The 12143-nt window shown below is 42.3% G+C and overlaps 1 protein-coding gene across 1 annotated transcript; it reads right to left on the bottom strand.

The window, feature by feature from the left end:
• Positions 1 to 733: 733 nt before the first annotated feature.
• Positions 734 to 7803, bottom strand: tbx22 (T-box transcription factor 22). The gene is given in 9 exon segments (XM_078259947.1): positions 734 to 1272; positions 1366 to 1451; positions 1702 to 1766; positions 3186 to 3350; positions 4761 to 4935; positions 5528 to 5629; positions 6897 to 7152; positions 7579 to 7770; positions 7773 to 7803. Coding segments are annotated over 9 exon segments (1611 nt in total).
• Between the last annotated feature and the right edge of the window lie 4340 nt (positions 7804 to 12143).

Below are 12143 nucleotides of genomic sequence, written 5' to 3'. Positions count from 1 at the left end.
TCACAGAGAGACCTGATGAGCTCATGTTATTAGTCAGGGGTGGCCAATCCTGACTTTGAGATCGAGCTGAGTTTACAGCTCGGAAGACACAAAACACGCTTTGTTTTCATTATGAAGCACCTCAAGGGAGATTTTTGCATCATTTCTTATTCAAAACTTCCTGTTGCACGATAGCATGCGTTTCTATTTTAAGTTTGTGTATATGCATGCCATTACAACTGGAAAACATGGAAAACTCTTTCATTTTGTTCAAACATACGGAAAAATAAGATTTTGAATGCTGGTGTGTGATCTGAACAAAAAATATGAAAAATACTTTAATAGACACTTATGGTCAGTTTAACAGTCATTCATTAATATTTATATTACATACCTCAGGTCCTATTGCTGATGCTTTTTGGAAACACCATTACAGCGTGTGAAGTTGTTCTTCAGGTTCTGCCCTGCGGTAAACAACTATCCCAAATAAAAATCTACATCCTGTCTACATTTCTGTTGACTCCAATGTTGGGCTTTTATGGCTCTAGTTGTGTGTGCACAGTGAAGAGGAGCAGCTCATTGACTGCTTCAGGATGAGTTTTTGTGCTGGTAGATCCAACACAGCGTACAAAACTGTTTTTAAATAAAAAAAAAAAAAAGTCAAACTGCCACAGTTTATTGCTCGCTGTTTTGTTGCAATAAGCTTTGGCTTGTTACACTCAATGGGCCGGAGCCTGAAAGTGCGGTCCAGCTGTCAGAGGCAGTGGTTGGTGGTCGGGTGCCACGGAGACTGGCGCAGCAGACAGTCTGTGGTGTCTTCGGCTAGTTTGGCGTGCCGGGAAATAGCTGTGAGTTGGGGGTTCAGGGGGAAGCTGTAGCGGTAAAGACAGTAGGGGCCTGCAGTGTCAGAGAGGTGAGGGAGGAGAGAAGGCCCCTGAGGGCTGAGGGGGCTGTGGAGGGGGAAGAGGCAGGGGGAGCCCCCCGGAGACCCATGAAGACATGGGTCCCTACAGTGGGGAGGTTTCTTTGCCTGCAGTGCCGAGAGTAGCGGGAGGTCTGTCAGCGGTGCCAGCGGGGGCAGGCCCCTCAGTCTGTCCGCTCCCAGGGAGGAGAAGGCCCTGCTGGCCAGCGGGGATGGGGGGGGGGCGGTGGAAGTCTTGCCGTAGAGAGGAAACGCGAGGGTGTGGAGATCGTGGCAGGAGAGCGCGGAGATGGAGAATGGGGATGAAGAAGAAGAAGAAGAAGAGAGGGGGAGAAGAGTCTTCACACTGCTGGTCGGTGACCCCGAGCTCCCTGACGATAAAACAAAAAAAAAAAGAGGTCAGAAACTTGAATCACAAAGACAAAAACTGGAGCAGGGAAGTAATAAGAGCTGCAGCACAGTACCTTGGAGCTGTATGGTGAATGGCTTGAAGTCTAAGCTGAGAGGGCCTCTCCACGGATACGATTCCAGTAAGCCATCCAACACTCCCCTACACACACACACACACACACACACACACACACACACATATACTGTAAAAGCACTGAAAAATGTCATTGCAGGTATTTAAATATTGATTCTGAGAGGTGTGAAATTCTGCACAACACATTTCAACTTCACTTGAAGGTTTTATGTGGTGTCAAATGTCAGTGGTTGAAGCTGAAATCCCTGTTGGGTCCTTTAGTAGAGCACTTTCCTGAGCTAAACCAAGTGTGGATGTTTGGTGAGGTTTGCCGTACCTATTCCTTCCTGGATCTCTGAAGCCCTTGGCAAACGGGTTCCTGTCGATCTTTAGTTTTGTGATCTGGCCCAGGAGAAAGGATACGGACTTGGGTTAGAGTAGACGTGTCAAGCGCTGATGTGTTAAGCTAACAATGAGCTCAGCTTTACAGCGACATGGAGAGTGGCAGAGCTCTCCCTCGGGGACTGCATCTCCCAGCAGCACCCAGGGCGATCAGCCATGTCAAACAGGGTTCTTGGAGGTCGTACGGTTTTATTTGGTGCTTTAACGGGCTGCGGACTCCAGCAGTCGGCCCGGTCACAGCTCGTTATTGAGTTTCTGTAATAATACGTTGGCTGATCGTAAAATGAGCCCTGATGAAAAGATCTGGCAGTCCCCGCGGACGCCTCTGTTACTGGAGGAGCTGCAGCCAACAGCGGGGTCAGCTGTACAGCAACACGCACACACACACACACACACACACACACACACGCTCTGAGCAGCTGAAAATCAGGACACTGCGATTTATGATTTTGCTGAGACCACAGAGAAGTGGACCTCATCACCTGATGTTCAGAGTAAAGCATTTTGAATTGTTGATTGGCTCAGTGAGGAACATCACAGCCACTGTGTTCTGATATGACAATATCAGAACACAATTCCCCGTACTAAGCTGAACACTAAAGGTGACAGAACTTCTAGACTGTGGAACGCATTGCCTCATGTTTTAAGTAGGGATGCACCGATCCGACTTTTTCAGTCCCGATACCGATACCTGGGCTTTGGGTATCTGTCGATACCCGATACCGATCCGATACCGTTGTTGAATTAATAATACACTGTATACCTTCCACCTTATACCTTCCTTCCACCATGTGGAAGAGACTAAAGGCACCAGACTTTCCTAACTAAACATTACTTTCCTAACTAAGAGAAAATAACATAGAGGTAATGTATTGAATTCTTATTTATTTGTACACTCATCTCTTCCAGCATGCGACACATCTGCGACAGAGGGGGAAAAAACTAACAAAACTGGATCGGCCTGTGGATCTGTTAATTTTTCCGATCCCCGATCCAGCTATTTTGTCAATCTCGGGACCGATATCTGATCTTAATATCATATCGGTGCACCCCTAGTTTTAGCCTCTGCTGACATATTTAAAAAAAGCAGCTAAAGAAACATATTTTTAGTCAAGTTCGTCCGAAAACCAGTCAGTATCTGGTGTTAGGGTTAGGGTTCACTAACACAGATTTAGACTTTTGAGAAATAAGCCTTTGTGTACATAGAAAAAGTCTTAGATCTTTGAGTTCAGCTCATGAAAAATGGGGGCCAAAACAAATGTGTTGCGTTTATAATTTAGTTCAGTGCATTTGTGGCGCATAAAGGATGTAGAATATAAATATGTAACATCAGCGGATTTTTCTACAGCATTTTTAGAAATACAGAAATAAAACTGCAGTTGTTTAAAGCACCAATTCAGCCAGTTTGTGTGGCATTACCTGTTGGTTCTGATAGGCTGTGACGGTGGTGAACTCAGTTTCTGGGAAGGAGAAGCTGTGGACTCCTTCTGCAGGCAGCGACTGGATCTGGGACAGGTCCATGCGATGGTCGTGCCGGATGACGTGCACACGTGGTTTGTATTTATGCATCGACTGGAGAATAATCTGCATGAAGAGGTGAAGAGGATACTTTATATTTGACAACAACCAAGGGCTGCAACGTCATTATCAATTCATTATTGATAATGACGTAACACATTTTTTTTTTAAACAGCTGATTAACAGGTTGATATATTAAATGTAGGTCAATATCCATCACAATTTCCCTAAACTCAAGCTGATGTCGTGAAATTGCTTCCTTTGACCAAAACCCCAAAAGAGGCAAAGAGAAGCAACTAATCGTCATCGCTGAGAGGGTTGAATCAGACATTTTTGCTTAAAAAATTAAATCATATTTAACTTTAAAAAAAGTGAAATTATCCAAATGGTTGCTGTTTATTTTTCTGTCAATTAAATAATTGTTTAATTGACTAATTATGTGATTATGAATTAGTGAATCATTTCAGTTACACAAATGAACTACAATAGGTGAAATATGAAGGTAATATGATACTAAAACGAAATATAATTTACGACAATGTCACAACAGGCATCACAATCTACAACAACACAATGCAAAACACGCTATTCAACAAATAAAACTCGCAATACATCAAATATCTTATTTCATTAGTGCATCCAATCAATATTAATCAACATGATTTGTATTTGACATCTCTAAAAACAATAATCTGATTTAGATCTATTTCTCAAACTTTAATTTTGCAGGTCATAGTGTTGCTTTTCTTGTGTGTTATTATTCTTATTTTGCACACTTGGTAAAGCATTTTTTAATAAACAGCCAAATTACAAGTCTACAAATCTAAAGTTTATAATACAAGATAATATATGTGTGGTAATATATATATATAAATATATATATATATATATATATATATATATATATATATATATATATATATATATACAATATTTGTGTTTATAATGAGCGAAAGAAAACTGACCACAGCAACATCAGGGATTATGAGGCTGTTTCTACAGTTTCTACTTTCTACTTTGAATCCCCCAAATGCAGCACTTTCAGGATGGTTTTATAAACAGAAGGATCAGGTGAAAATCCACCTACAGCCTCCCCAGTCACCACATCTGTCACATCTGCATATTGCTGAACCTTTACAGGAAGTTAACGGATTTCCACTTCCAGTATTAGAGAGAAATGCTTCAATGTGTGTGAGACAGCAATCCAAGCGGGAGTGACGCTCCCAAAGCAGTTACAGACTGTAAAACGGCCCTGCAGCTCCGTCACCATACAGTAGTACCATCAGCTGATGTTAACTCTTTCAGATGAACTACAGTTAATACTAAGAAATAATCTGGGGTTTTAAAAATATCCCATTATAAAACAATACAAGTAAGAAATAAAAATGTCTGACCTGTGGGCCTACTGGTCACTATCTGTTATCAGTTGGACAGAGAGAAAGAGGAAGCACGCGCATGCTCAAATGGGTTACCTACATGTCCCTTGTCGTCCATCTCGTTGTTGGTGAGTTTGACCCGGTCGAAGCTGATGACCTGGCGCATCCACGTCTCTCCTGCGCACGGGGAGTCCGGGTGCACGTAGAGTCTGGGGGAGATGCACGAGTGGTCCGTGTTTCCAGCCACCATCCACTGCGAGCTGTGGTACACATACCTGCCGGCAGTGGTGGAACAAGTATTCAGATCCTTTACTTAGTAAACGAGTAAAAATAAGTAAAAATAGTCTACTAATACCACGATGTAAAAATACTGTTACAGGTAAAAGTCCTGCAGTGAAAATATTACTTATAAGTAAAAGGATGTATCATCAGGATAATGTACTTAAAGTATTAAAAGTAAAAGTACTCGATTCAGAAACATCCTCACATGTTAGAGACTGGAAACGGTCCAAAGATCTGCCAATCAACTAATACTCGGTTAATCATTTCAGCTGGACTTGTAGGCCGTTATATTGATGGTTTGTTCATTTTTAATAAAACCTCGTGTTTTGTGTTCAAAAATCTGTATTTAGTGGAGTAAAAAGTACAATATGTATCTCTGAAATGTAGCGGAGTAGAAGTAGAAAGTGGCATGAAAAGAAAAGACTCAAGTAAAGTACAAGTACCTCAAATATGTACTTAAGTACTGTACTCGAGTAAATGTACTTAGTTACATTCCACCACTGCCTGCCGCGGTATACATGTAATTAAATAAACGAATGTATAAATAGTGAGTTAGATTAATTTAATACACACACACATACACACCTGTAGCGTTTTGAGTCCACTGGCATGACGTCCATTGCGATGTAGTACTGCTGGCACGGGTCCAGATTGCGCACTTTGACGCGCACGGAGGGGAACATTCTCCTAACGAGAGGCGAGGGAAGAAGCGCAGACACGTCATGTTTGATCCCTTTTTAATTCAATATTTAATCTTCCCTTAACACTGCTAAAAGTGTGTCTAGCCGTCCTGGATTTCACATCCTAAAGCACACAGAAACAGATCAGTTCAGAGGAACGTTCAGGGTCCTCGAGGGGCCATGAGGGCATCTTCACTGCCGAGATTTATAGCGAGAGTTCTCCGTTATAGAATAAACGGAACCTAGATTTCATCAGCTAGTATGTCCCAGTAACTCATTTCTGGGGGGAAAAGACGAGGAAAAGAACCCAGCCTAGCACATGGACACCTATCAGACCACAAATGAATTTCTTTGAAACTAAAAGATAAAGTTAATGTAATCGACCTATACCCAAGAACATCCAGGATGTCATTCTGTATAGTCCGTGATTATAATAATAGGTATTCTTTTAAATGTCGTCCAGAATGACTAGTAAATAGAATTTAACTCTGTTCGACAAAATGTAATAATTCAACAAAATCTACCTCACATGATATACAATGTGCACTATTTATTTTATATTCCAAACAAAGCGTAGGCCTGTGATATATTTCTACACGTGCAGGACAAAGTTACTATAAAACCAAGAACTTCCAGTTCTGGTGTATTCTGGCCCATATTTGATCAAACTGCTGCCTTGTGTTCGGCTGCAGCGCGATCAGAGCCGTTTTAATCACCTGATAAACGCGCACCTGTGACCGCAGAACAGCTCCTGTAAATATCCTAACACGTCATATCACTGATAATGACCTATCCAGGTTGTATTTATAACTGACTCTTGAACACGGAAACTAGCATGCATTTATAACGGACTGAGAATCAAATGTTTTATTATTTTAAACAAAGGTTTATAGGCCATCCTTATTTAAGCATTACGGCCCAGGGTGCAGAGTGTGGGCCTGCTCTTATTTCATGTGATTTAGGTGACTTTTGTAAAGTTTTTGTTTATCATAATAGATATCGATTTATTTTTTTATTTAAGTTTTAAAGAGTAAAGGGACACGATTCAAAATCTCATCAGACAACAGTCTGTTGTTGTTTTAGCTGATTTGTCATGCACATACAATCCAAATCATATTATTATGAATAGACGCACTGCCTGTCAAATATTGTTCCTTTTGTCCCCGGATATGTAGCTTTGAAGTTTAAAAATTTTGCAGGATAGAAACAATGCATGGAAGTCTGGAATAAAGCCTCTCCATATTTGCTACGGATCACTTATCCAGATTTAGTACCTGCCAGCTTTGGTTATGATCATCTCGGTGCCGATCTCATAGAATCTCTTCCACAGCTCGGAGCCCTGCAGCTCCACCCGGACCTCTCTGTCCGGGCGGCAGTCGCTCTCGTTCGGCTTGCTCTCCTCTCCGCTGGGCTCAGCCTCTTCAGCCCCTGATCTGATAGTCGGTCTCTCTGGGTCACCGGAAATGTCCTCTGCCCTCCTCGGTGTTGAACCTGCTTTCTTCATCTGGCTGACTGGATATTCGTTCAGGCCTATAAAAGGGCAAAGACTTAGATGAGTGAGCACTGAGAAAAGAAGCTAACTGCATTTTTGTAACTTTTTGTTTTCTAAAATCATTTACAAGTTAGCTGCAACTTTAATGTAGATACAACTAATGTATAGTCTTAATGAAAAGGAACAGATATTTGCTCCAGTTTGACAACTGACTTGGAGAATATTTGCAAAACTTGTTTTCCCTAAAAAAAAAAATGTATTTGATCATTTTGGTTTTTAGCTGACAAAATATATAGACAAGTTGAACTGTGAAAATTGATGGATAAAAATATAGGTCTGATGAAGAAAAATAACTTGCAGACTGCCGATTGTGGATTGTGTTTTATTGTTCCATCTTGTGCGTAAAATGTGTGTGTATTACAGCAATGAGGTGTTCTCGAAACCCAGCAGTCCTTCTGCCTCACCGGTGAAGATGCTCGTATCGCTGCCGGTGTCTCCAGCTGAACTTGACTCGTGTCCCTCCGACACTTTCATCCTCTTGCAGGGTTTCCCGACCAGCGCCTCCACCGAAAACGCGTGAGCCCGGGAACTCAGACCCTGCATCTTGGCGAAAGATCCCGTCTTTCTGCGTGTCTTATATCCGTCTGAACTTTGATTTGTCCCGCACAAGGTTCAGTGTCCCAGCGCATTCAGGGCAGGACGGGGTAGAACAGGCAGCAGCAGAAGCAGCACCTCAGGGAGCCCCTCTTCTCTCACGGCTGCTCCGTGACGCTGCGTAATTGATCCGGTGCCTTCCCATGTGTTCTCCTAGACGCGCGCCCTCATCCAAAATCCTTGATTATTGGCACGCCTCTCTTCCTCAATACAATATCGCCCTCTCTCCCCCTATCCGTTACTGTGTCTCCCTTTTCCTCTCTGCCTCACAGAGGGCTTGTTCCTCTGGTTCCCCTCTGCGCGTCACAGAGAGGGAGGGAAGAGCGCAGCGTGCATTCCTCCAAATGGGCCTGCGCTGCAAAAAATATCCATCATAATACGTATCCAGGCCTTAAATATAGTTTCCTGAGACAAATGACGAATACATGTTACTGCAAAAGTGAAATAAAAACCGTTCTCTCTAAAACAATCACGTTTTGTTACGACTTGGAAACGATGCAAAATGAAGCAGATTACTTCAACAGTATCTATCAACAGATGCAATTCGATTCAAAACAGTTTTTTGATTTTGTTAATTGCAAGTTAGCAAGTTACAAAGTCCAATCAACTGCCATTTTTCTAACCCTATTTTTGAAAAAAAACGCACGCAAAACTTATGAGACTCAGAAAACAATAAATATTTCTTGCAGTGTGCGCTTGGTCTCAGTAGCGTTTAAGCATCCAGAACAGCCAGCAGCAGCATCTTTACGCGCGCTACCACTATGGGATGATGATACTTTCAAGGCTGAACGTTAAACATTAGACTTGGTTTGTGGCATTTTGTGATATAATGTAAGTTCAGTTGTTTCAAAAATGAAATGTGAGAGTGGGTCGCAAAATAATAATAATAATAACAATAATAATAAGGTCAGAAAAAATAAAGCTGATGAAGTAATGTAAGATTTAAATCTACAATGCTATTTATTTAAAAGCACATTTCTTGGACACATCTCCATATATTTACCACGAGCATGCTCTTTGATTGTCTATGTTGCTTCCCTCCATTTAGACAGATATCCGATAGATAAATAGAATGAACATTTTTGAGCGCTGGAGGGGGGAGCCAAGGCACAAATATTTAAGTCTTTTAATTCAGGCCATCTGGAAGGTAAAATATCTCCCTGAAACTCACTGCGTTTCTGTTGAAGCTAACATTTCCTATATTAATTTGAAGGCTTTCCTTAAAGCGGTATAGAAGTGGGATTTTTTTTCTTCTTCTTTGCGGTGCCCGGTGAGGGTGTGCGCCAGTCTGGTTCTCATAAGTGCGGAGATCAGATGGAGTTCGGCGCACAGGGGAAAACTGGTCCGTAATGACAGCTCGGGATTATTACATTACTGCTCGACATGAAATAGATCCGCTTTACACAAATACAAGTCAGCGAAGGCTCTATTTAAAATGTTTTTTAATCACATGATATAATTGCTGTAAGGAGAAAACAAATGAGGGCTGTGTTTACGGCACGGTCGGTTTGGTTGGTGATGGAAATCTCTGACAACAGCCGGGAAATGGAGAACTATGACCAACCGGAATCGCATGCTCTCTGTCATCATAACCTGTTTCAGGACTGCTGCCCGGATTTATGTTTATTCTTTCCTAACTTGTCGTTTTCTCTCAATACTGTAACAAAAGTGCACCCCAAACACGAGTGCAACTGTCTGTGCGCGCGCACAGGCCTGCTGCTGCCTCTCACTGAAATAAAAGACGCAACCCCCCCGATAGAAATAGCCTGTTTCCTTTCACTCACATTCGAGAGATTATTTTTCCATGTTGTCTTCAGCAGTCAGCTCATAAATCTTCGTCATGGGATTATGGGATGTCAGCCGAGTGATGCGCATGCAAGTGATGCCTGGCTCTGCTGAACAAAACAGGAAGCTCCTTCTAGTTGTTTTCTGATTCTTTATTCAGGGCAAAGCTGCATTTGTCTCATTCAGAGATGTTTGGCACACATGTTTCCTCTTATTGGACACAATACGCACGCTTGGCGGAAATAAGTGACTTAAATCCAATTTAGCACGGGCCTCAGGTTTCTATTAATGCGGAAGTTTGATGACCCGCTGCAATTAGGGCTTTCCGATCATTTAGCGCCTTCAGGCCCGCTCTCATGCTGTTGATTTGCGTATCCACGGCCTAATTAATAATCATTGGTGAATAATTGGTTGGTAATTGAAACTTTTGTGGTAGGCCTTTGAAAGCACCCACCGACTGTAATAGGCTCAAGTGCCACACAATCTTGAAGGTAATTTAAGCTTTGGTTGGGAAAAGGGAAGTTTGCCATTTGTGAAATATGGCTTTTATGAATTCAATTGTTTTTCCCCCTATTTCAATACATGTTTTTGTTGTGTGTAGCTGAAGGCTGGTGCCCAACGAGTAATCACGACCAGCCACACACTCATAGGCGTCTGTCTGTACTGTATACGTGCAAATGCCCCACAAATTAATGTGTTTGTGTGTGTTTGTGTGTGTGTGTGTGTGTGTGTGTGTGTGTGTGTGTGTGTGTATGTGTGTGTGTGTGTGTTTATAAACAGGCTTGTCTGTCTGTTGCTCAGTGCTGAGTGGATGTGACGGGCCCCCTGATGGTTTGTTTTAAGTTGAAACACTGACGCTGAGCAGTTTACGTTTATATGTGTGTGTGTGTGTGTGTGTGTGTGTGTGTGTGTGTGTGTGTGTGTGTGTGTGTGTGTGTGTGTGTGTGTGTCAGGGTTATTCTGGGCATGGGCTGCTGGAGCGGATGCCCACTCACTGCCAAACGTCAAACTTCCACCACCCGTACGCTGTGACATATGTAAAGTGTTTGAGTACAGAACGCTGTATACACTTAGTGTATTGTGGCCCTAATGGGATGTGAGTTCTCTGTATTGGACATGAACGGAGGCTCACCTGGAAAACACACTCTATATACTGAGACAATGATGTGCTAATTGTTTCCAACACCGGTTACATAAATGTGATCTTGGATTTCAAGTTTAGGCTACATATGGGGCTGTTTGTTATTTATGCATCTTATTACTGACTGCTTCTTTTTCTACTTTAAATATACAGTGGCAAAACATCCTGAGTTGATGTGAAAGAAAGACGAAGAATAAGATGAGAGCAGGAAACCAGCCAAAGCTTTTTACAACATGACCGATTACAAAGTGACAAATTCCTGACATGTCATCAGCTCCATGGTGTGTGTGTGTGTGTGTGTGTGTGTGTGTGTGTGTGTGTGTGTGTGTGTGTGTGGTGTCACATCTGCTACTCATAACTTCCTTCTTGTCCCTCTCTCGGGGGGTACAGCTGTCTGAGATCCGGGTCTGTGGAGTCCCTGCAGGGATCCTCTCTCTCTGTGCAGAAGCAAAGTCTCCTCATGACTTCTGCTTGTGCAACAGCTTTAATGGGAGAGTCAGCGAGACGCTGATCACAACCTTCTCCAATAGCAGTTAATTGACTGTGTCTGCCTACACAGTTGCATCTTTCCCCTTGATTTGCTGTTGAAAAGCATCCAAATTCTCTCCTCCAATCAGCTACTACTGAGATAAATTTGATTTGGCTGCTGATGACGAGAGACGAGAGTTTAGGATGGTTGCTGCAGCATTCTTATGATATAATCAGTTTCACTTAAATATTTCTTGCCGCCTTTCACAGCTTCTGCAAATCTGCTTTATCCACACCCTCCTCTATCAAGTAATCAATCAAACTACTTGTATAGCAGCTTTAATGCAGGTTAGTACAGTTGCATATGAGACAGTAAAATAAGAACATGATAGAGACTAATGTGCATTAACAAGAATGTAAAGATCTAAGATTAAAATGTGAATCAAAACAAGTGACACATTCCTCTAATGGGCATTGCAGTTTATCTTCATGCAATCCCACATACACCTACTGCTGCCATAGATATTAGAGTAACAAACCTGAGGCTGAAAAACATACCCAACCAAAACACAATTTACTCTTTTATAGCCCTAACCCTAACCCTAACATTTGCTAAAAAAAAAAAAAACTAGCAGCCCTGCTGTGATTAATGTGATTGGGACTGCAGAATCTCTTTAAAGATATCAACACTCAGCTGCTCTCGGATTCTCCTATATTGGGTGTCATTTCGAAATTAATTGCAGCCATCGTAGTCAAGCCTGAAAGAGGTAAAATGTTGTTAGTTTTTCTAGTGTTGCTACCCGGCACCTCTCCTTTCCCATCTGTGCAGCGCCTCTGCACTCTGCTCTCTGGGTCTCTGGGCTGGCAGTGTTTGAGGAGCCTGGGCACGAGGCCTGGTACTATCGTCCCCCCCACCCTGCCCACAGTGTAGGAAGATTTAATGGCTCATGTGCCACGGCATCCAGCCTTTACTGGCTCCTT

The sequence above is a fragment of the Sander vitreus genome, chromosome 10 (genome assembly GCF_031162955.1).
Source record: "Sander vitreus isolate 19-12246 chromosome 10, sanVit1, whole genome shotgun sequence".
In the NCBI taxonomy this organism is placed as follows: Eukaryota; Metazoa; Chordata; class Actinopteri; order Perciformes; family Percidae; genus Sander; species Sander vitreus.
The sequence above is the reverse complement of the archived record's forward strand: the minus strand, read 5'-3'. Positions and strand labels throughout refer to the sequence as shown.